The 26,010-nt window shown below is 35.6% G+C and overlaps 1 protein-coding gene, 1 long non-coding RNA gene and 1 other non-coding gene across 7 annotated transcripts; 1 reads left to right on the forward strand and 2 right to left on the reverse strand.

Moving 5' to 3' along the window:
* The first annotated feature begins 3,176 nt into the window (after nt 1-3,176).
* LOC122293899 lies at nt 3,177-3,321 on the forward strand. Its single transcript, XR_006237389.1, has one exon. It is a non-coding gene; the product is annotated as a small nucleolar RNA Z247 (small nucleolar RNA).
* Nucleotides 3,322-12,345: 9,024 nt separating this feature from the next.
* On the reverse strand, nt 12,346-18,601 carry LOC122308828 (probable glucan 1,3-beta-glucosidase A). Of its 5 annotated transcripts, none has more exons than XM_043122084.1 (11): nt 18,304-18,594; nt 18,060-18,158; nt 17,843-17,958; nt 17,621-17,740; nt 16,171-16,353; nt 15,464-15,622; nt 14,615-14,784; nt 14,375-14,530; nt 13,245-13,597; nt 12,764-12,943; nt 12,346-12,673 (listed from the first exon to the last, which is right to left on the reverse strand). In XM_043122084.1, exons 1-11 carry the CDS (start codon nt 18,395-18,397, stop codon nt 12,588-12,590), a joined length of 1,716 nt encoding a protein of 571 aa, XP_042978018.1. In that variant the 5' UTR covers nt 18,398-18,594; the 3' UTR covers nt 12,346-12,587. The 5 variants fall into 5 exon arrangements, with proteins under 5 accessions (XP_042978018.1, XP_042978026.1, XP_042978035.1 ...); XM_043122092.1 differs by having other exon boundaries at nt 18,060-18,187; nt 18,304-18,464; XM_043122101.1 differs by having other exon boundaries at nt 18,060-18,187; nt 18,294-18,460.
* Nucleotides 18,602-22,275: 3,674 nt separating this feature from the next.
* Nucleotides 22,276-24,425, reverse strand: LOC122301807. Its single transcript, XR_006240223.1, has 2 exons — nt 23,628-24,425; nt 22,276-22,572 (listed from the first exon to the last, which is right to left on the reverse strand). It is a non-coding gene; the product is annotated as an uncharacterized LOC122301807 (long non-coding RNA).
* Between the last annotated feature and the right edge of the window lie 1,585 nt (nt 24,426-26,010).

Genomic DNA, 26,010 nt, shown 5'->3' on the forward strand with positions numbered 1-26,010 from the left:
ATACTCATTTAGCTACAGACCAATGAGTGCTAGCAGGTGCATGAAGAAATTGACATGGTTGGTTGATTGAGTAAGCAATGTCAGGTCTGGTCAAAGTAAAGTATTGGAGGGCCCCCACGAATTGTCGATATTCAGTGCCATCTATAAGAGGTTTTCCTTCATGCTGAGATAATTTGGTGCCAGATGATCCTAGGGTGGACATGGTTTGGCACTAGTCATGTGAGCTCGATGCAACAAATCCAAAATATATTTAGATTGTGTTAAGTAAAGACCAGTGTGATCCCGAGTGGCTTGAATGCCTAGAAAGAGAGCCAAGTTACCGAGATCTTTTAAGGCAAATTCTTGCTTTAGGACTTTAATCTAGGAGGATATATGCTTAGAATGAGATCTGTGACAAGTATATCATCAACGAGACAAGCAAGGAAAGATGAATATTATCTTTATAAAATGTAAAAATAGAATGGTCAAGTTGTGATTCAAGGAGGCTAAGAGCAATCAATACTTGGAATAGTTTTTGAAACCAAGCTCATTGGGGCTTGTTTGAGTCCATAGATGGACTTCTGGAGCTTACAAACGTGATTTTGGAATTGTGGGTGGTTGCTCCATGAAAACAATCTCCTACAAAGTGCCACGTAAGAAGGTAAGAAGGCATTTGAAACATAGAAGGTAAGAAGGCATTTGAAACATCTAATTGATTGATCTACTAACCATAATGAACTGCAAGACTAAGAACAATTCGAATGGTAGCTGGTTCTATTGCTGGACTAGTGTAGTCAATGCCATCTCGTTGTTCATAACCTTTGGCCACTAAGCAGGCATTATATCTATCAAGAGACCCGTCAGCTTTTTACTTCACATTGAACACCCACTTGTAATTGATGGGATGCAGTAGAGAATCCAAGTTTGGGTTGCTAGAAGCTTAGTAGTCATGGCTACTTTCCATTCCAAGGATTTTGCAGATTAAGTAAATGAGGTTGGTTTAGGTGGTAGAGAAATTGAATGAAAAGCTTTAATGGGATGTTTTGTGAAGTAATATAGCTAGTAGTCTAGAAAGTGTTTTGGTTGAGAGTTAGCAGCCCTTACTCTATTGATCTTGGGGTGAGATATTGGAGGAGTGGGTTACTAAGATGAGCAAGATTAAGCCTGAGGAGAAGGAGAAATCAATGCAGATGGGACATTAGTGGGAGAGGGGCAGGGTGTTAAAGATTCTTCTATAAAGGTAGGGGAGGGGTGAGTGGAAGAAGTAGTTGTCAATGAAAATAAGTAAGGAAGAGGAAGAGTGGGAAAATGATTTTAAAAGGAGAAGGAGACAATACCTGATGGAAGATATTTGCAAGGTTGAGAGTAGAATGTGACATAACCTTTTGTTTGAAAACATTGCTCATCAAAAACCACATGTCTAGAGAGAAACATCCTATTAGAGCTTGGTTCAAGACCACGGTAACCATTATAATTGGACGGATAGCCAAGAAAAATGCACTGTTTGGTCCTAAATTCCAGTTTGTATTTATTGTAGGGTCGAAGAAGAGGAAACACGCACAAACAAAGACCTTGAGAGATTGGTAGGCATGATCCTTGTTGAGTAATTTTTTGTATGGAGAAGTGAAATGAAGGGTGGGGGTTGGCAGCCTATTGATGAGATAAACAATAGTAGAAAAAGCATCAGGCCAACAGATTTTGGAGAGATGTGAAGTGGCAAGAAGAGCAAGACCACTTTCAATAGTGTGGCGATGCGTTTGCTCAGCCACACCATTTTGTTGGGCTGTGTAGGGGCATGAGAGTTTATGATGAATGCCGTTTTATTCAAGGAACTGCTTGAAGGAAAGGGAAGTGAACTCCCCTTCTTTTGGTTGGAAGTTTTTAACCTTAAATGAAAAAAGACTTTTTGCAAGACTTTTAAATTTAATGAAGTATTGGAGAACATCTGATTTACATTTGAGAGAAAAAACCAAGTGAACCTAGAAAAATCATCTACAAAAATCACATCGTAATGAAAGCTTTTAGTACATGGAATAAGGGAGGACCAGACATCATAATGTAACAATTCAAGCAGATGAAAGCTTTGCGAGTAGAAGTAGAAAATTGGAGCCTTCTATTCTTTGCTAGTTGGCGGGGTACACATACAACATATGATATTGACTTAGCGACTAGTAAACTAAAATTGTTAATGATATGTTTGACAATGTCAAGAGCTAGATGTCCTAGTCGACTATGCCCGATAGGGATTGATGTCTTGATGCCAAGGAAAGCTATAGGAGTTTTTGGTGTATTCATGAGCAGCAAGTTCAGGTGTATCGGGTAGAGTCCATCCTTACTTTTTCCTTGCAAGAGTATCTTCTATTAACCATAATCATGTGATTGGTGCTGCAATTATGAAGAAGAAAAATGACACTGCAAGTCTAAAATGGAAAGTTGATGATCACAGATATAAGGAAGGGAACTCTACTATAATCAAGGGATCAAAAATGGAAGGAGGATGAAACTGATCTGTATATGATATGATCCAGATTTGTAGGAGAAATTAGTATTGTAATATTCTGTAATCTTAGCCTTTAATTTTGTAATCTTACATTTAGACCTTACACCTCGGATTTAAAAGGATGTACAAACTCAGATCAATACAAGTTTTTGTTCTCTCTATATTCTTTTATTTTATATGGTAATCAGAGCCTCTAAGGCTAACACCAAAATTTATCATGTGAAACACATCCTCTACTGCTTCTTTTGTCATTCCCAACCTCACTCAACTCATCTCCATTCGCTTAGATGCCAATAACTACTTATTATGGGTTTCTCAATTCCTACCAGAATTGAGAACACATGACCTTGAATGGATAATCGATGGTTCCGAACCATGCCCCACCAAATTCCTCCCTTCACAAGATAGGTGTAATCCCACTTTGAATCCAGATTATGTTCTCTGGAATAAGAAGGATCAATACCTTCTAAGTTGGATAAATGTCACTCTCACTAACAGTGTTCTCTCCACTATTTTTAGTCTTCAAACCTCACGCCAGGTTTGGATTTCCTTGGCATCTAGATTTGCCTCTCATTCAAAATCTTGTGTCAATCATCTTAAGAGGCAGCTGCAATCCTTGAAACGAGATTCTAAGTCTTGTACTCAATATTTGCAACTTACTAAGTCATGAGCAAATCAACTTGCAGCAGTTGGTAAACCAGTCAATGATGAGGATCTGATATCCTTTATTACCAATGGTTTAAACGCTGCTTATACCCCATTTGTTACATCCTTCTCTTTTACCACACGTGCCAATCCAATGACTTTTGATGATTTTCAAGTAGAATTGCTTAATTTTGAAACTCTACTTGAATCTCAGCAAAAATCAATCCCACTAGAAACTGGAAGTTTTGCTTTTTTTACTCCTAAGAGCAACAAGAACTTTAACAACAGAAAGTTCAAACCAAACTTTTCAAAGCCTTCCTCTTTCAAAACTCAAAACTTACCTCCATCTAATAACAATCAAAATCCATCTTTTACAACCAAATCTTGTTTCCCCTTTCAACATAACAATCGAACCCCATGTCAAATATGTGGCAAAACTAGTCATTAAGCTCTTCATTGTTTTCACAGGATAGGCTACTCTATTCAAGGCAGACATCCTCCTCACCAACTGACTGCCATGGTTGCTCATACCAATTCTAAACTTGAAGATCCTGAATCTTGGTTTGCAGATAGTAGAGCCAATCAACACATCACTGCTTCTATTGATAATCTGAACGTGCAGCAACCTTTCCAAGGACCAGATTCAGTAGCTGTAGGCAATGGCTCCAACCTCCATTGTGACGCCCCCAAATTCCGTTTGGGATCGGACGGACATTTGAAGCGTCGAGACATGCAACACAAGGTTACCTGCCCCCGTTCATGACATATAAGATGCAATAATCCTAACATGCATCTAACATTATGCAATATTCGCAACGGATAATTTTTTTCTTTAGCAATACTATGCACCAAACTGAAAATATCTCAATACTTAAAACATACTTCATACATAAAGATCCATTGAATAACTAAGATCACAGCACTATTCCAAAATAGTTATGATCCAAAAGTACTGGAGATGCAACTCCATCGTACAAGTAGTAATTTAACTACTATATTAATATTAACGATGCACTGTCGTTCAGTCGACTGTGTCTAGTTGGTCAGCTCTTGGTCCTCCTTCAGGTCCTATAACAAGATCTACCATTCGGGAGGAATGGTAGTTGGGACTACCACAGTGAGATTTGATTACAAATCTCAGCAAGTTAACAAAAAACTTCCACACAGACTAATGATGCATGGATGACAGTAAAAGCATAAATGCATAATCAAATTCATAAGTAATTAAAGCATAACTTGGAGTACAACATAGCATAATTGACATACCTTAAATTGAATCATGAACTGAACTTGACTTGACATGAACTTGATCTGAAACTTGACTTAGCATGAACTTGTTCTGAAACTTGAATTAACATGAAAAATACATACTCCACAGTTGTTGTGGCCCCATGTATTCTACGTGTAAATACATACTCCACAGTTGTTGTGGCCCCATGTATTCTACACAAACTTGACTTAACATTAAAAATACATACTCCACAGTTGTTGTGGCCCCATGTATTCTACATAAACTGAATATACTCAAGATGAAACGTGACTGGAATATGAAAGGAATGAAGCCCTGACGTAACATATCATGACTTGAACATAATTTGAAATACATAACCAACTTGAGATAGTAACATTTCGTAACATGGCATAACATATAACAAACAACATATTTAGCATGACATATTTGTAATGTATAGTAATACATGACAGAATATATTGTGTAACAGATAAAAATTGATGACAGAATAAATTCTGTATAATAGACAATTACATGATAACTTGGCATGGCATGATATATATGATAACATACATACATACACTGTAATTCTTTTACTTAGCACACATACACAGTAGACTGCTAGTAAGTTAAAAGCTAACTTACCTCGATCTCCGCGTTTCTTATAAAACCTCAAGCGCGATCACGAGGAACTGTAATTAGTGATTCTAAAAGTTAGTACTAAATCACTAATAATTTGAAATATGGAAAAATACTAACTTAAAGAGTAAAATTTCCATTTTACTTTCTACATGTAGGAAAATGACCGTTTTACCCATAACTTAAGGATTTTGCATACTAACTCCAAAAGTCACCAAAATTTACATGCCTCATGTAAATTTTATCCTCAACTCAAATATCAATTTAGAAAAATTTAAAACTAATCACAACTATTAAAACTCCATAGGGCCGAAATTCTCATATGCTATTTCTATTGATTTTTGTTTCCAACTTGTTTTGATCAACCTTTTGATCTATGACTTATAAATATGTGATCTTCAAACCAAACCATCACATGGTTTAAAAAGATGTCCTAAAACATATATAAGCTTCTAATTCAAGATCACATGGTTAAAAATTAACCAAAACATAAATTTAGCCAAGAACATCCACACTTTGGCTTATCTGAATATCTCTTTGCATAAAATTTCATATCTTTGAAACTAACATCAAATATCTTCAAAATAATAATATAACATGTATATAAGATGCTTAGGATCCTCCAATAAAATTATCAAAGTCATTAGAATAGGTTTAGACCACCAAAGAGTTAAACTTTCTCAAAATAGAAACTGTTTTTCTTCTTCCAGTTTCTAAGTTTCTAAATCTAAGCAAATATTTCATCAAAACCTTCAATCATGCAAAAATCCTCAACCAATAGTCATATATACATGTTAACAATACTCCATAAAAATTTCGGACCAATATCTATCCATTAGCTTGGTCAAAAACTCCAAACTATAACATATTCTCCAGTTTATCTCCCAGAATGACCTTTCTATAGTTTACACAATATTTGACTGGCCAAATGATCTTCAAATGGGGCAAATAAGATATCCATGTAAACTAGACTCAAAAAGGAACAACTTATATGAAGGAGACTTTATGATAAAATACTTACAACAGCTTCGAAATGGGCATGCAAAAGAACTCCTAAAAGCTGTCCGAGAGAGAATGTTTGATATTCTTTTAAAGAAACATGTAAATGAAGATAAGTTCGTGGGTGATGGCTGGAGATGCTTATGGAAGAGATAAGGGAGATGATAAGGCTGGAGTTGAGAGTTGAGTGTGGTTTTCTCCTACCCAAAATATCTATAAAATATTATCTCAAAATATTCTATCCAATAATATCTATAAAAATCAGCTCAATATATTTTCCAAATGTGGAGTAGACTTGGAAGAGTAAGGTGGCTAAAATCTTTCTATGTGTATTTTAAATCTCTATTCTTAAGATATTTTTCAAATGTGTATTTTGCTTAGGTGTCATGATCTCACACCTTGATTTCCTTCACAATTCCATCTAATGGTTTCTCTTTGTGCCAAGTATCTAATACTATTCATTATGTGTGGTTAAGATCTTGTCAAGTGTCCAAATAAAATATCGCTATCCTAATTTGGACATTTCACACTATGATTTTGAAAACACTGCGCTCAGTACATTTACCGAGGTTACTATTCACTCCAAAAATAAACGTAATAAACTTAGTACTGAAAAATTCTAAATATTCAATTAAGCCTAGTGGTGTAGACTATAATGTATTCTGACACTTTTAACTATCTCAAATAATTAAAATCGCATTTCTGGCACCATAGTGAGTGATAACACTAACTATGTTGACAGGCTAAAATTTATGCGATTAGTCGATTCGTGTAAACTTACAGAGTTTTCACGAGATTCCTAAAGTCAATAGAAATTCCTTAATTGAATTTCTAGCGGGCTGTTACATCCATATTGCAAACACTGGTCAAATACTCTACACGCCAATGGTTCATCTTTTCATTTACAAAATATTTTGCACTGCCCCAAAGCATCTAATAATCTTCTGTCCATTCAACAATTATGCACTGATAATTCCTGTTACTTCTTACTTATCTCTAATCATTTTCTTGTGAAGGACATCACCATAGGGAAGATACTGCTACAAGGGTAGAGTAAGAATGGCTTGTATCCACTTCAGCTGGGCAGAATCTCAAAAAATAAAACAAGTCAACTCATAGCTTTTCTTGGCATCAAGACATCTAGTTCAAATTGGGATCTTAGATTAGGTCATCCTCATATTTTTGTAACACGAAAAGTATTGCAAAATTTTAATCTTCCTGTTACAAATTCTATGAATAAAAATCATTTTTGCTCTTCTTGTCAACTTGCAAAGCATAAACAATTACCTTTTCATACTTCCACTAGACAAAGCAAAGCACTACTCTCTTTAATACATTCTGATGTGTGGACATCTCCCATTATATCACAAAGTGGATGTAAATATTATATTCTCTTTGTAGATGACTTCTCTTGGTTCACATGGTTGTTTCCCATCAAACATAAATCTAATATGTTCACATGCTTTGTTAAGTTTAAGTGTCTAGAAAATCTGCTATCTTAAAAAATAAAAGTCTTACAAACAGAATTGGGGGGGGGGGGGGGGGGGGGAAATCAATTTAATACTTTTCTTGAAATCAATGGGATTTTTCATACTCTCTTATCCACATACTGCCCAACAAAATAGGGTAGCAAAGCGCAAGCATAGACATGTTGTGGAAACAAGCTTAGCTCTATTGGCTACCTCTAGTCTTCCTAAAACTCATTGGGTTAATGCCTTTCTAACCTTGGTTTATTTGATAAATAGGCTACCTACACCACTCCTAAATTTCACTTCTCCCTACACCAAACTGTTGAATCATGACCCTGATTATGCTTCTCTTCGAGTGTTTGGATGTGCTTGTTTTCCTCTGCTCAAACCTTACAGCAAACATAAACTAGACTTTCAAACCAAACAGTGCATCTTTATTGGTTACAGTCCAAATCAAAAAGGCTATAGGTGTCTTGACACATCTATTATAGAGTCTTTATCTTAAGACATGTTGTCTTTGATGATGATTCTTTTCCAGCTAAAGGTTTAGTCACTCTCTTTTCCAAAACAAAAGCAAGATCTTCCTCAGGTAATGTTCTCCATATCTCTTCTCCTTCATTACCTTCACTTTCTTCACAACCATCTACAAGCTACACAAAGTCTTCATTTCTATCTCAGCCTCATGAGCCATCCCCACAAGTCAAAACTGAATAACCTAGACCAACTCACCCCATGCTCACCAGATCACAAACTGGAACATCTAGGCCTAAATCTTTTCCTGGTTATCAGCTATACTACTCGAGCAAGCATCCTATCATGGCTCTCCATACATCTTTGTTGCCTACTGAACCTACCACCTTTAAACAAGCATCAAAACTTTCTGAGTGGATTGATGCTATGACAACTGAGTTCATTGCTTTACAACAGAATGGAACCTGGACACTATGTCCAAGACCCTTAAATTAGCATGTACTCAATTGCAAATGGGTGTTTAAATTAAAGCAAAAATCAGATGGCTCACTCGACAGGTACAAAGCCAGACTTGTGGCTAAGGGGTATGAATAAATAGATGGGATTGACTATACTAAAACCTTCGGTCTAGTCATTAAACCATCTACAATACGAGTGGTTTTGGCTATTGCAGAAAATTATCAGTGGACAATTCGTCAATTAGACGTCTCAAATGCTTTCTTACATGGACAACTAAATGAGGAAGTTTTCATGGAACAGCCACAAGGCTTTGTCAGTCATCAATTTCCTGACCATGTATGCAGACTGAAAAAGTCCATCTATGGACTTAAACAAGCTCCTCGAGCTTGGTTTAATCAGCTGTCCCAAGCACTATCACTCTTGGCTTCCATGAATCTCAAGTGGATCATTCACTCTTTACTTTTCATGCTAATTCCATTCACATCTTTGTACTTGTGTATGTTGATGACATTATCATCACAGGATCCAACAATAATCACATTCAACAACTGATTCAACATCTTAGTCAACAATTTGCAATGAAAGATCTTGGCTCTTTATCCTATTTTCTTGGTATTCAAGTCCATCATGGCAATGATGGAGTTCATCTAAGTCAGGCCAAATATATATTGGATATTCTCAACAGAAGCAAAATGGCAAGAGCAAAGCCTAATTATTCTTCTATTGTGTTAGGTTCTAAACTTTTTTAAAACTGATGGCATTCCTCTCAAAGATTGCATTGAATATAGACGGGTTGTTGGTGCTCTTCAATACTGCACCTTAACAAGACTCGAAATTGCCTTCTCAGTGAATCAATTGTGTCAATTCATCCATTGTCCTACTGATACACATTGGACAGCTACTAAAAGAGTTTTGAGATACCTTAAAGGTTCCCTAAATCATGGCCTACATTTCACACAAGGATCTCTTCAATTGAATGCATTTTGTGACTCAGATTGCACAGGATCTAGAGATGATCGCAGGTCCACCACAAGTTATGGAATTTACCTAGGCTCATGTTTGGTATCATGGAGTGCTAAGAAACAAGCTGTTGTTTCCAAATAAATCAAGCACAGAAGCAGAATATCGATCTTTGGCTCTAGTCATTGCAGAACTCTACTGGCTCAGAATGTTACTTTGTGATTTAAATGTTACTATTACTATAGTCCCTACAATTTGGTGTGATAATGTTGGTGCAATAGCTCTAGCCTTAAACCCCATTTTTCATGCTAGGACAAAGCATATAGAGGTAAACTATCATTTCATCCGTGAAAAAGTCATCAACAAAGATATCTCTTTGAAATATATTGCATCTGCTAAGCAAATTGCGTATGTGTTCACCAAGGGATTAATCTTAGCACACTTCCTGCTATTAAGAGACAAGCTTATGGTCTGTGACCTACCCCTAAGCTTGTGGGGGGATGTTAACCATAATCATGTGATTGGTGCTGTAGTTATGAAGAAGGAAAATGACACTGCAAGTCTAAAATGGAAAGTTGATGATCACAGATATAAGGAAGGGAACTCTACTGCAATCAAGGGATCAAAAATGGAAGGAGGATGAAACTGATTTGTATATGATATGATCCAGATTTGTAGGAGAAATTAGTATTGTAATATTCTGTAATCTTAGCCTTTAATTTTGTAATCTTACATTAAGACCTTACACCTCTGTATGTATTTAAAAGGATGTACAAACTCAGATCAATACAAGTTTTTGTTCTCTCTATATTCTTTTATTTTACATGAGTGTGAATGTCCTTCACCATAAAGAAATCAGCAGTTAGTATAAAGTGACAGTAATTGTCATTACAAAATTGCTGAATTGAAAGGAGATTGGCAGAAGCGCTAGGACCGTGTAAGATGTGTTTCAAATCCAAAGAAGAGCCATTAGAGAGAAACGTAGTAGAACCAGTATTTGCTTGTATGAATTGAAATGTTTGTTCTTGCGAGTAGGAAAGCTTTTACAAGATTTGTAGGAAAACAAAGCAAATTGCTCAGAGTTGGGAGGAATAGAAATGGTGTGGGAAGAAAGTAGGGCTTCAAAATTGAGCAGTTCAGATTGAAAAGACTCAAAAGTTATGAGGTGATCTATGGTAGCAAAGGAGAAAGAGGTAATGAAAGGGGTAGAGGATGGATGAAGACCATTCACTATGTAAGAAATAAGATCTTCATCATCTACTGTTTTCCCTACTGCAGCAAGCTGATCTGCATATTGCTTGGCCAAGTTGAGATAGTTTGTGCAGGTTTTAGATTCCTGCTTGAGTGTTTGTAGCTGTCTTTTTAAATGAGCAACACAGGAGTCAGGACGGAGATTGTGAGACAAACCGTGTGGAAAGAGAGGTCAAAAGCAGTTTAGAAGTATTGAGACCATAGACAGTACCCAGAACCCCCTCTGTAAGAGTTGCATTCAACCGAGAATAAACTGATCTTTCTTTGTCCAAAGGACAAAATAAGGGTTGAGCTTGGGGTGGGATTGTCAGCAGAGGAGGGCATGAGTTGGGGTGGACAAGATTCACTCCCATCAACAATACCCAAAAGATCATAGGTGCGTAGTACAGCAAAATTGAGATAACCACAGTAGGTAGTTATGCTGATCTTTTTTAATAGAGACGAGCTGGGCGATGTTTGGAATAGCAAAGGTGCTGATGGATTTAGTTTCTGTCATAAGGATTGAAGGTGTTAGCCTTTATCGCTGTTTGATACCCTGTAAGACAATCAGATGAGGAAGGTCACACTTTTATTGACATAATACTTGTGTTTATATACAGAGGTTTATAAGAGATTACAGTTTATGTAATGAATTTGTACAGCTCAACCAATGAACTAAATATGGAATGAAAGAATAAAATCATACTGGACAATATCTGTACTATCTAACTGCAGAATCACTGGGATTTATATTATGCTGATTTTCTGGTTTATGATGACAAGAATCACGGGTAGTGATTTTTGGCTCATATGAACTACCATGTTTAGCAGATCATGATAAGGATTTCTTAATATTATCATTGCTTTTTCTATAACTCAATAATATTGTTTTTGGGTTCTTGGGTCACATATTTGTCGAGAAGTACTTTTTTATGCCATCTGCCAACTTTAGGAAAGCGAGAACGGCAAGCAATCCAGAGGAATTTATGGCAGTGATTTGCGTTACACTATTTATTTCTCAAGTTGCAGTAAAATGGAGATGGAAACACTGCCAATGATGAGACTTCTGAATCAGAGATGCTGTTCCTTGGCCTCGTAATATTCTTTGACCTGCACGACTCTGCAAAGCAAGCTTTGTGGCGGTTGGCTGAGAGTCATGAAGTGAAAGCCAAAGCATTAACAGATGATTCACTCTCCATGAACTGTCAAAAGAGCTGCATTACAAGCTAGGCTTACCGCAGAGCTTACCCCAACTCAGGATTTCCGAGTAGTACTGAAGTTATTGCAGAGGGTTGCAACTCAATAAGTTTCACTTAGTAGGTCGCAATTTAAGTGATTATAGAAAAAATAATTTAAAATTTGTATGATTAAAGACGACAAGATTTAGTATGAAGAGTAACATTACTCGTAACTAAATCATATTATTGAATTTTTCATTCAAACTTAAAAATCAACGTCGTAATAGAAGTCTAAAAAGAAATACTAATTTAATGATTTATATTATATTATAACAGTTCAACTTGGTTCGTAGCAGGGATTTTTGTGCAGACTCTCATTCTCCACTGATCAGGACAGAGGAAGTTCATGTGTTCGACGGTTGTGACTTCAGCCACTGTCAGATGTTGGATTTTTGGTTCTTTTTCTTAGATACTTTTCAGTTGGCCCCAGGTGGTTAAGAGTTCACATTTTTTTCTTTAAAAGATTGCTTTAGATAACAGACCGAATTCACAAGAAGAAACTGCATTAACACAAAAATCTGCTAGTAAAGGCGAAACCGGGAAGAACTTCCTTTGTAGATTATTGGGTGTAACACGCGTAGCCTTGAAGATTTTACAGCATCATCAACAATTTCGGCATATACTCTACAAGAACCACATTATTGCACTTAGCAATCTAGCCTAACAAAATGAATTTAATGGTTGGGAAGCCAAAAACAAAGAAAAACCGCATAGTAGATCTTCATCTTCAATTATGAGGCTTGATGCAACTCAGATGTGACATTTCTTCACAGAAAATGATGCAGATAGAAACGGGCACATGTAATACCAATCAACATTAAACTATTGAGACTTTGCTTGTTGGGTGACTCGCCTGCAAGAATATGTACACTTCATAGATTCAGCACCCAACATCATGTGCATCATTCAAAACAGAAGCCGGATGGGTCTGCGTAGCATTTACCTAGTTGGAGATAATTGTTCTTTATGTTCCATTCAAAATCCCAGTGTTGTCTGTCATTTTTAAGTGTCCAATAAGCCCATCCAAATGAAGCCGCATTATATACCTCTAATTGTGCCTTTCCAAACTCTTGGTAATCTGTCTGAGATCCAGTTGTCACATTCCACTCATTCACCCATTCCCCTGAGATCAATCCACTTTCAAAAGAATTATTCTTACTGCTGGGAACCCTAACCAAGTCTCCAACTATATAATGTCTCAAATGAACTGAGGTTTCTAATTCAGAATATTAAGAAAGACAAGGGAGCAATAGTTTTATGATCTCTATATGCACTATAAAGTTCCATGCTGATTTTAATTAATTTGGCAGCAATATGTTCAGGAGAAAAATATCACTTCGAAATTGATTTGAATAGAAAATTTGAAGGATAAGACCTCAAAGAAGCAAAGTATTTTCAATAAAAGAGTGCATATTTTCACTTACCAATAAAAACAAGTGGGCCATTGGAGCTGTTGAGGGCCTGTAATTGAGCTTCCCTGCTCTTGTATATAAATTGTATATTATCCGCCGTGCTCATATTAACAAAGAAAGTGTCAAAAAGACTATAGAAATGCAAATCCACCACTAAATTGTGAGTGCCTATGTTAGCTTGATAAAGTTCCAAGGGATCTGCATTGCCAATTCTTTGGCAAATTATTACATAAGCTGTTGGTGAGTATTTTCGAACAATTTGGTAGCCACGCATATAAAATGAAACTAAAGTATCCAAGGGAACTGTGGTTGCAGATGGTTCGTTTAAGAGTTCAATTCCCAGCAATGCAGGATGCGTTGCATACCTGCAAATGAAAGCAGTCAACTTGTATAGAGCTACATTTCAGAAGGGCCTGAAATAATGATTCAGGTGTCATAAAATAACAAACCGAAACAGATAAAAATTCTTCAAGTGGCATTTTTTAGTGCCATTCACAACATATAATTTAATATTACCATAGATTTCTCTCTATCTCTCTCTCTCTCTCTCTCTCTACATCTGATTTTGAAAGAGAGAGGAAGACATAAGAGACATATATTCAGGACTCTTCAACTCATCACATGCTTCGTAATCTTCCTACTAGCTGTTATACACTCATCACAGTCATCATCTATGAATGTTCTAGTTTCGAATAACTAGGATACTTGAATATCACAAATTCACAACAGAGAGAGAAATGCTTATTTTATTTAATTCAAAATAAATACATAAAAAACCTCATTTTCTTCACAATTTTCCTGCAATATGACTAAAGTGAGTCCTATATTGTTTTCAAGAATTTTAAGGGATGTAAAGCCATAATCTCATTTTCTTCACAATCCTCATATTTATATGTTTCCTAGCTGTAAGACCATTTCATTCCTGAAAGAACTTGGCCAGTATCCTTAGACAAATTTTGGTAAGTTCTTAACCCCACCAACCATCAGAACATTGAACCTTGTGGCAGATATGCAAATAAACAAGCAAGTTGATAACTCTGAACAAGAACTGAATCTTTTGAATTTAGTCAGATCCAGGTGAAGGCCAATAAGCTGTCTTTCAGGATGGGATGTGGCAATCCAAAAACTTGTTTAGAAAGTACCTGGAAGCTAGAAAATCAACAACATCCAATGTTTGTGAGATGTAATCTGGAGAAGTAGGCCAGCCTACAAAACCATCTCGACTAGCACTATGTTCCATCCCGTTTTGGGAGCCAGGAGCAGCATGAAGGTCGATTATGCACTTTATGTCATAGGCTCTGTACCAAATATTTCAGGTCAAAGTCAGAACGAAATGCTATGTTTCGATAACTGGAACAGAGTAAAGTGAAAGCAAGACCTACTGTGCCCATGAGAATGCATCATCCAGAGCCACAAGAGTTCCTCCAATAAATGGAGCAGGAGGATCAGGATCAGAAGCAATCCACCAGCCAACTGGGATCCTCACAGTATTTATTCCATTTCTATGAAGAAACTTGAAATCTTCAAAGGTGATAAAACTGTTTCTGTGTCTCTGCAGTTTCAGAATGAATATAAATTAAATAGACAAGAAGAAAACAACACAGGAGGAATTTACTATCTCTCATCAAGAAAATATTGTCTTTATAACAACCCAAAATGAAACTCACCTTCTCAAGGGAACTTTACACGGTTCATGGACATATGTAATTTAATTTTTTTTTTTTTTTTTAATCAAAGAAGACAACATCACAAACATACTAAACAAGAACAATGAAGTATGCCCAAATTATATTACATTTCCAAGCTCATATGCCAGATCAGTTCAGACAAAGATGAGGAAATAACACATGGTTACCATAGTAGGAGTTGATTCAATTGATTGCCAAATATGTACTTGTTAACTCTTTCTTAGCACTCATACTTTCAGCTATCCTAGCAATCGAAAATGCTGGTGCAGCATCAACAAATACTATTATGGATATGTAAGATGGTATGATTGACTTTATCCCCATGCAATCACTAGTTCTCATTGAATTAGTCATATAAAGAGTAGAATAGATTATAAATTAAAAAAATGTTTCAAGTGCTAACTTCTCGAATTTTTATAGATAGCTATGTGTATGAGAATATGCCAATAAACTAATACAGATGGTGCCGCCCTGCCTATTATACTGGATAAAAAGGTTTTAATAAAAGAAGAGAAGTTTGTGCTACAGTATATATGGAGTTACCTTAAGAACCTTCTTGGCCTCATTGTGTCCATATCCATTTGCAAGCTGGTAATCTCCATGCAAGTTATTTGCTACAATTGTCATCTCAAATGTGCCTGCATTCTCATCCCATCCTGGCATTCCTGGATAGTCCCCTGAGAGCTGATTTCCCGTTGTAGCCTAAAAGAATATGCTATCATGTTTTTATAATTAAAAACTTTCACATCCTAAGAATAGACAATTGAAAAATAATGACATAGTATCAAATGCCACCTTAGTCCATCTTTAACAGATTTAGTTTTGGCAGTCAGTGCACATAAAGTGGTTGTAAAAGTATCTGATGGCTGCAAGCTGAGAAAAGCCTATTATTCAAATGATTCTCATTGAATCACGTTTTCCCTGATTTAAAATTATGTTAATTATAAAGAAATGCTGCTGGATCTTACCGGTATCAATGGTTTCTCAATTATATAGAACTTCCCAATCAATTGTTAAGTCATTCTGAAATCCAAATGATTGTAGGACCCAAGATGTAAGATTTTAGAAGCTGATTCACACAGGCAGAAATATTTTTTGAAAATGTTTAACTCTATTCTCTGATTAGTAATGAAACATTGACACCACACACTACCAAGCAGGCCTGACTATCTATACTTGATATAAATGCGCAAACAATATGGGTAATTTTGATTATTTTCCTAAGCACATATGAGGGTGAAAAGCAATACCTGTAGATACGCCCCACTCTCTAGTTTTATGTGAACTCTACTATTCTTCCTTTCAATGAAAAATGTTTCTGATGTGGAAGGGTATTCTGCAGTTGCAGAGACAGAGCATCCTTCTCCATCGCATGATATAAATTGACCTTTGGACGTGCGCAACTGAAATCTTGATTCCGAAACTCTCCATAGCTGTAAGAAAATAAAGGAGTGGGATGAGTGATCTTTGTAGACCAGAAGCACTTCCTTAATTTTGAAATGCACAAACTAAGTCATAAGGATATGATACAGTTATAAAATCACATGAGGACTGTCATGTTCATCAATTTATATAAAAGGCAAATACTACTTCTTAGCCTCCTAGAAAAGATGAAGGAATATAAGAATTAGTTTAAGAACAATGAAGTTGAACAAGAAAACATTGCCACTTGAGTACAACTGAATTCAAAACTCAATCAATCTACAATCTCTTGACTACATTTTTGTGCTACTCCTGTGAACGGCTATCAATGTAATTTTAATTTCCGATTCCTCAAAATAATGAAAATGCCCATTATTAAATAATAAGAATTCATGCAATATAATACCATACCTTTTGGCTAGGTTCACCAACTCAAACTATTAATCTCTGCAAAACCTGAAATTACTATTGGCATTATTATTAGTAGTAGTACTATTATCGTTATTATTATTTTTATTTTTATTATAATTATTTTGATTATCATTATTATTAATATATATTTATCATCATTATTATTTGGATAAGTAATTTACTTCAAACACCACATAGAATGATATTTTCTAGTAAATCTCCTCCACGGTAAAGACTAGATAAGTGGGATAAGGACTTTTAGCTGTGTTAATCTGAGAAATGACTCCATTACCAAAAGAACTCATCCAAACCTTAGATGGCTAATCAAAAGGCAATAACACTTCACTCTCACTTCATAAGCATAAGACTTCTGTTTAGCATGCTGCGGATGAAATATCAGAGATATGGGCTTCCATTCTCACTTTTCTGTCACTAAATTTTTCTCTAACCTTCATTTGCAATCCATATCTTTGAAATCATTATTTATTGGCAAAATCAACACAAATTATACCCATGTGCAACCCACTCTAAGATTGATTCCCCAAGTTGTGGTGTTATTAAGCAACATACAGGTATATAATTTATCATGCATTAACAATACCATAAAAAATTTTAATTTGCAATATCAATCAGCTTGTGCTTTGAGCAAGTTCACAATATATTGCAGTTTGACACCAAAGCCATGCATTAGATTGAACGAAAGAGACTCCACAAAGGACACTTTTCCATAATCAGCATTGCCGATTTAAAGGAATTACTGTAGGGAAAAACACTGCTAGTACGCAAGACCAAAAGATGAATTCATAGACTAATATACCACTGCCAATAGAAAATTACACCGCAGAACATTTTGGTCAGGCACCTCACCTTAAAAGTTTCCCATGAAGATGCTACATCTCTGCCGACTGTAACATTCGAGCCTCCCCCATTCTCTGCACACACATACTTCTGCAATGTCACTGACCTAAATTGTACCTCTGTTCCGTCCTACGCTTCCGTTGCCAATAATGGGTCAGCCAAATCAATCATGGATAACTAAGGTTATGTCCAAGAATCATAAAGACAACAGAGTTTGGAGAAGAAGCTCACAAGCATGTCTCCGTTGGGAATACCATCAAAAAGTGAAGGTTTAATCCAGCCTTCCACGACCAGCCACCCTCCCAAGTTCACTCCTCTCACTTTAGAATCCCCACGCAATCCCTCCACTTGGGGACCAAGAATGCAACATAAGAAAACCATTCGAAATTTGGTTAATATCGATAGCTATTAATGACAGTCTTAATGAATTTGAGGAAATAAAGCTTACCCGAGTATGCTCCAGAGAAGATAAGCCAACAACACAGTAGAAATGCACATACCCATTTGCTAAAACCAAGTTCCATGAAGAATGCAGGCCCCTCAAAAGCTTCAACAAAGGCGAAATATATTATCCATCTGCAACAGAAAGACCTCCTAATAAAAAAAACAAGATTATTCAAAAAAGCTCGAAACTGCACTTGCGAGAATCTTGGCAATTCCTTCCTTATCGGTAAATTGATACCAAATTCAACCTTGTAAACAAGCTCGTGGTTTGCCTTTCCAAATTCCCGTTATGTTAATATTTTGTTGAAACCTTGTCCATAGTCGAGACAAACCGAAAGCCATTAAAATACGAGCAGAAGAAAAGAACAATGTTCTGTGCTGTAAAAGAATGCAGAGGGCGGCAAAAGCGTGCTGATGTTCTGTTCATACCAAAAGGTAAAGAAAGGGTGACCCGTGACCTCCCTCGTGGAGTTTTGGAGTGGTTTTGTGGGGTAGATTTCCATGGTAATTGAGCGTTTGACTTTGGAGAAAGGTAAATATAAAAAAAGGGTAAACTTTAAGCACCGCATGGATTGGGAAAGGGAAAACCGAGCAGTGGTTCAACCGAAACTTATCTGCAACTCATTATTCCTAAAACGGGAATGATGTATGCAGTGGTAATTGTACAGGTGTAATCATTTTTAAAAAAATAAATTAATATAAAATTTATATAAAAAAAATTATTTTTATAATTTATTTATTTATTATATACAACTGTTTATATTCTACTTATATGTGTCGACTGCATCTAATAGTTATACTCTTAAAAAATCATACTTTTATGAAAAGCTATGTGCATCAGTTTTTTAAATTTATTCTGTAACAACTTTTTTTAATTCCATCTTCTATAATTATGTTTTACATAAAGGGTGATTTTATAAAATGATGATATTTTTGTAATTATCTTATAAAAGTACCTTTTATTTAAAATATCGTTTAAAAATAAATGTAAAAATTGTATAGTGTATGTGTATCATTTTTCAAACTAATATGTTTTTATATAAATTAAAAAAAAGGGTTATATTATCATATTTCTGTATCTAATTTTTTTCCTCCTCTTTCCTCAAATTCATCATCGTTGAAAGTTTTTCCATCTAATAATATAAATATAACAAATTAAATAACTGAGAACAAAATAAATATTTATAAGTACTGGAATACTAAATAGAGAATCAATATGAGGTGTCACTTGATAGAAAAAAAAAAAGTAAACAGAAATTGAAAATTACAAAACAATGAGGTGATTGTTAATCTGTCTCTTAGATAAATATTATATTCCACTTATGAATTAAGTTTTGCAAAAGAGAATATGGTAATTATGTCTTTAGAATACAACACTATTTATATAGTGTGCAGGTTACAAATTCTGAATATTAATCTTGAAATAAACAAATGTAATAGTAGCAAATGCAATAATTCATTTGAATTTAAACAAAATGGTTTCAATAAGAAAAGGTGTGAAATAACTGTCATTATTATTAATAACTTTCAAAAAATTGAAAAATTACATCACTTCATTTAAATTAAAATAATAAGTGATAATTGCATCGCGTGTGATAAGTGCTTCGTATTGGGTGACGCTACTCTTGTGAGTCTAGCCTTATATTCCATTTTTATATATTGTGAAACCCATTCACTTATAAATCATTAAAAATTTACTTGTCTTTCCAACGTGGGATTAACCAAAAATCACATTAAAGAGAAACGTGATCAAGAGAAGTCAAATTCAAATTGGAGAGAATATTTGAAATAATCCAACATCAATACTTTACTTGCTCCAAAAGAATATATATATATATATATATATATTATGATTTATGTGGAAGTTCTTTTTCAAAAGTTAGATAGACATATACATAAAATTAATGTGCGCAATTTATGCTTTTCTTTGGTTTTCTTAGTGGAAAGATTCATTATTCGTTAATTATATTAGTGGAATCTTAATATTGTAACTTACTTTAGGCATCAAATGATCATAACTCTGATCATGGCTTGAATATCACTCTAAAAAAGAGTGATAGCTTGGATGATAAAGTATAACGACGTCCATCCCTTAATATTTAATTTAAAATTTCAATTTTTATTTTGTATCAAATCTCTATGGATTGATTCATTTAATTAATTTATTGTTAATATTTTAGAGTACGTTAATGTGAAATTATTTATAATGTATAAGCATGGTCGTCTAGGGGGAAATTTTAGTACAATTGATTTGCAATTAATTGATTTAAATTAAAGTTTGGTTTAAAATTGGATAAAAATTGAGCCTAATATTTCACTAGACCCATTGATTAGTTGCATGCATAATCAACCCAAGACTTATAATGCACAGAGATTACGGTAGATATATAGATCATGGTGAGACGCTTGCTACTTAAGCAAGGACTACATTTTGATGTTCGTGTAAGATATGCGAGTTCTAGAGCACGGGCATGATATAACGTAATAACGAGCAAACTGACTCGCTAGATGACCACTACTTGCGTCCGATGCATGCATGCCCTTGAAGACCAGACCTTATGCTGTCTCGCCATCTAAAAGATCCTAGCCTTTACTTGGGGAGGAAAATGTGTATACGTGCATGGCTAGCTAGCTAATTGCTTCAAGGAATGAAATTACGGTAACTTGCCCAAATCATATTTGTTATTCCTTCAAGATTTATTTGTTTCGGGCTTTTTCCCAAAGCCAATTAAACAGGAAAAATGCCCACGGCGTCTCAAATATTCCATGCAATGCAAGAAAAACCAAATATCTTGGCCCCGTCGAAATTACCTGAAACAGAATGTTAGAAACTACTCCATACAAGAACAACCTAATATTCCATCGTCTGTATTCACTACAACAAAAGCAGCTTTTTGCCATGATTGAGAGTTATCGGAAAAGGCTACTATCCAGTCGCAATAATATTTATCCCACCAAATTATATTCGTGGGAGGTTGGTGGCATATAATAAGTGGGGAATACTCATTTCTCATGGTAAAAAACTTTCGTGGAAAAAGACTGATATTTCCCACGAAAACAATTTGTGAGGAAATTAGTATGGTGTGGTGGCAAACGTAATTTGGATTTATTTATCTGTGGTAAGTTAAATTCTTTTTCCCACACCCACTGTTGGTAGGGATATATATATCACCCACGAGACCTTTCATGGAAAATATGGTGGCAAAAAGATATATGTAATTATATCTTCTGATTACAGTTAGAGAATTGCGACCAACTTCGTGGTGCCTATTAAATCACAACTTGGTTTGTGATTGTGAAACTCCACCTTTTTCCACCACACGGTATGATTGGTAATAGCTATTTAGTGTCGAAAGGAGTAGTCGGAAAAAATATTTGAGGTATGTTTACAATCGTCTCACATAGTATGGCGAACATGTTATCCCCATTGGATACTATAATGACAAATGGAGGATTTTAGACAACTAGTTTTGGTGGCAATATATGTAAACCCATTCTCTAATGTTTGGGCAAAATATTATTGCCCATTAGATGCTATAATGACAAAACTCTGTTTCGGACAAAATATGTTTGTGGCAATATATTATTACCTATTCTGTTATGTTTTGGCAAAATAGCTTGTACCCGCCACTTTGAGTTATTGGAAATAACTCCATTCCATATAGTAAGTTAGTCTGGAATACGCTACATCCATACACAATGGTGGTGGGAAAAGGTGTACGTGGTGGAAGCTAGGCATTTCGACCCCATAAGCTCGTGGCAAATGATTATTAGCCATCTGGTCTATTGTACAATTAAATCTTTTCACATCAATTCTCCAACATGGGAAAAACATTTTCATACCAATATTGTCATCCCTGCAAAGTGGTGGCAAAACCGAGTATGATATATACCTACTTTTTCTGACATGTTAGTAATAATGGAATAACCTGTTTGCATTTTGAATATATAAATTTTGCCAATCATAATAACCATCACCAGCTATTATCAAAACCCCATTCACAATATCCTGTTATCCCAACGCATTCAGAATCCAAGTTTACATCTCAAGATCTGTTTCCCCATTCAGAATCCAAGTATTTGCCAATTTCTTGCAAACAAACACATACAAATGATACAATTATCCATTAACTTCCATAATAACCTGCCAATATACTATATTTGAGCACATTCCCAAGATATGGAAGAAATGCAAACATCCATAGAGACTATGTAAGAGGAGGCATGCAATCTCCCAACTGAATTACAGTACCAAATGGGTTCAACCTGAAACCTTAATGTTAATTCATCACAAATGAATTCAAGGCCATGAAACCAACAGTTTGCTTTACAACTGATATTCCAAGTACATGAGAGAATTATATCTATTGGCAATTGTTTGACTCTTTGAATGATGGGATGAAGGACATATACACGGATTGGATAGCATGAATCTGATCTGCGTTTCAGATTGTCGTGGAACCAGCTTGCAGCATTCTACCTGTTGCTCCAGAAATGATCGGTGAATGTTGTCACCACTAAAAATGAAATAGATAAACATACAACTATCAAACAGTATTATATATACTGCATGCATATTACATGACATTACATCAATGTTCCTAGGTAAACAAATATGATAGTTTCTCATATACATTATAAAAGCCTGCATCATTGTCCTTGTCTCCCCATTCATACATAGATTGTATGAATGTATCATCTACCTATAATTAATCATGAATGGATAGCCAATATTATTAAGTTGATATTCCCATACATGGACACTATATTATTATTAGCATCACTTGTAATAATAATATTTAATATACTGCAGTTGAATATTCTGCAGTATATGCAGCTGCTACAGCTGAAACCATACCAATATTTTTTAGCTGTATATCAGTCATCAGTTTAAACCTTCAAATACAGAACACAGTTTCTGAATTGGAGTAATGTACTATGTGTAGGAAAACTGGTCTATAATACCAACACATCTATAGGTATTCCCATCTACCATCTCCTAGATATTAGGATATGCAAGTATATCCTTATTTGTTTAGCTGATAAAACAAATTGAAAGGTCATACCTGTAGTAGGTTGCACGAATGTCATCTAACATCTTCATGGGATTTTTTATTTCACTTTTTCCCCACAACCCAACTCTGAAATGTAATTGTTTTCAGACCAACCCACAGGTTTTTTTCCCATATATTATGACATACTGAATTTTGAGGTACATACACTACTTGGGCTTACAGAAACAGTAAACATTTATATTACACATTATAGCCTCACATGTCCTATGAGTACTTCATAGGACATGATTTGTAAACTGTCCATTCACCATTTTCCATTAGGAAACTGATGACTCTATTATACATAAATTTGAGAAAATGTTTGACGAGTTTCCTTATAACCCACATTTAGTTCATGAATTGTAAAACCTGAGTTAACATATTTCATTTCTATTTTCCTTGACATTAAGATGTTGCCCTGTTTATGGTGTCCCTTCCAGGACTCTTGCTTTTTGTTAAATAATCTCCAAGTATTACTTAAACCATCTAGCTACATAAGTAGAGTCCCAAGAAATTACCTTTCATCTGAAAATGTGTTAGATCATGAACCATCCTCCTGCTCTACCATCGACAATCCATGAGGCTGAAATCCCTGCCTATCATCACTGCTATTGAGCCTGTAATGAAGAAAATAATGGACAGCCAATCAGCATATATATATATATTCTGTTTTCCCTCCATATATGCAAAGCAAAGAAAATACATGTACCTTTTGTACCATATTTGTTTCAGAACTGAACCCTTGAATATAGACAAAATACCAAGCAAGTCAAAAAGTTTACCCATCATCTTACCTTTCCTGTAACTATGTTATAAGATAGCCAACCTAACTATTATGTGTTCATAGACCATAATATATTGTACCTTAGGTATGTCTTAGCTTGGAATTTAAGCATTTACATTATAGTGCTCTAAACTATCCACAAAATGAGTCCCCCCACAAAAAACCCCCTCCACAAAAAACTTTCAGTATAAAACCAGTTAATCATCCAGCTGAGTCTCTCTATGAGACTCAATACCGGAGGGTAAATCAGTGTTCCGATAGCTCATCAAAAGCTTCTCATGCTCTGAAAAATTCCTCCTCAATTCCACAATATTAGCCATCATTCCATCCAGTTTGCTTTTGTACATTTCAGCATCGCTCTTGTTCCTTTTATTCTCCTCCGAGAGACGAATGAAAGCTCTACTCTTCTGCATTGAAGGAGATGGTTCTGGAATCACCATGTGCCCCATACCAGACGTGTATCCAGATTTGTTGCCCAAGACTTCTTTGAAGATGGTGGAAGCTGCTTCTTCAAGATCCTCATCCGACTCTTTCTCAGCTAACCTCTCCATAATTATATTATGTTAATGGCATGGTAAGAAGGAAAGCCATCAGCAATTGGACACCTATTGTTGCTAACTGTCAACTTTAAATGAAATTATAGAAGAACCATCAGCTTACATAATTGAGTTCAGTAGCTTCATTTATGAATTTTCCTTTCCGTGTTGACCAATGGGTCTCCTTATAGAAGGCCACCATATTTGGCTGCGTTGGTCGCTGAAAACCAGATATGAGCAGTCAGTAATTCCTTCAGCATTTCTACACTATTAAGTACATATAACTTTATGTACTTGTATCACAAACCTTCTCCTCTAAAATTCGAATAAACGATTTGCGACCACCGGTGTGCGCAACCTTCAGCTTCTGCCTATTTGAAATATTTCTTTTTGACTTCTCCTGCATTTGGATGTAAGAAATTAGTTTGTCCCCTCAAAAGTACATCACTTTCCTCAAAATCAGACATAAGCAACAAAAGGTTCAAGTAGATTAAGTTGAATGTAGCAACACGTGTTCCTAAGCTGAAGTTTTAATTGGTCGGGTAATAGATGCAATTATATCCCATATACTGAAAGTAAAACAATTGTCCAATACCTTGAATGTGGCACTTGCCCACCTTTCACACAGTTTTTCCCATACTTGTTTGTCCACCTTGTCTGTCCCACCACGTAGTGCCTCTTCATGTGAGGCATATTTATTATACACTTTGTGTAATGCATAATGAAATGCATTATACTTGTCGGCCAAATGTTGCACAACCATTTCCCGGTGGTTGTCTCTTGTCCAATCCAGTAGAAAATCTGCCTGCATGCAATAATACCAAGTGTTACATGAGTTTGAAATCAATTATTTGAACAACTATCTAATGGTGTCAGCACCAACGAAACTTCCAGTTTATTAAAAATAAGGACTCGTACCCTCACACGATCAATCAACTCTTGCTTTTCAGCTTCAGGTACATAACTCCAACTAGCATGCCTCATGTCAGCATGTATTTTAATGATGTTTGTTAGCCGGCCAATGAATATAGATGCATTCTCGCAAGATGGCCCTCGATGACCATCTTGAATTACCAGAGGTATCTTGTCCACTTTCCTCATTCTTTCAAACAGTGTGCCCTTCGCAGGCCCTCGACCTCTTTTCTTCCTAGGTGGATCTACATCAAGACATCAATTGAATAGGATAAATATTTGGACAAAGTTATATGGATACCATGTAGCAACCAATAAGTTGAATGTTACTTGTAGTTGTATATGAATTGATAATACATTAATTTCAGCTCTTGAGTTCATTTTTCATTGACATACCTGTAGTAGTTTGCCCCTCTCCAACGACATCTCCACCCATAGCCTCTTGTGCGGCAGCAGCTCCTATATCTTGAGTTTCATCATTTGACTCCAGCTCGTCCCGCAACCTGGTTTGAGGAGGCAAGGGCGCTTCTGGTATTGGACTGTGACATATCTCTACTCTACCTTGTCTGACTCGGCCCCCACGAAACTTCATAGATCTCACCATCCTTGCCTTCGCTGCTGGGTGGAAATAACAAGTATGGAAATTGAACCATGCAACCAGACTAATAC

This window comes from Carya illinoinensis, chromosome 1 (genome assembly GCF_018687715.1).
Source record: "Carya illinoinensis cultivar Pawnee chromosome 1, C.illinoinensisPawnee_v1, whole genome shotgun sequence".
NCBI classification, from domain to species: domain Eukaryota; kingdom Viridiplantae; phylum Streptophyta; class Magnoliopsida; order Fagales; family Juglandaceae; genus Carya; species Carya illinoinensis.

What these genes read in the sequence shown, in the direction of transcription:
- LOC122308828 (XM_043122084.1), bottom strand. Translation starts at nt 18,397, where the DNA reads ATGGCTTTCGGTTTGTCTCGACTATGGACAAGGTTTCAACAAAATATT. An exon ending in CTTCATGGGAAACTTTTAAG is followed by an intron (nt 16,354 to 17,620) that starts GTGAGGTGCCTG and finishes ATTTTCTTACAG; the next exon opens with CTATGGAGAGTTTCGGAATC. An exon ending in GAACAATTATCTCCAACTAG is followed by an intron (nt 12,674 to 12,763) that starts GTAAATGCTACG and finishes ATATTCTTGCAG; the next exon opens with GCGAGTCACCCAACAAGCAA.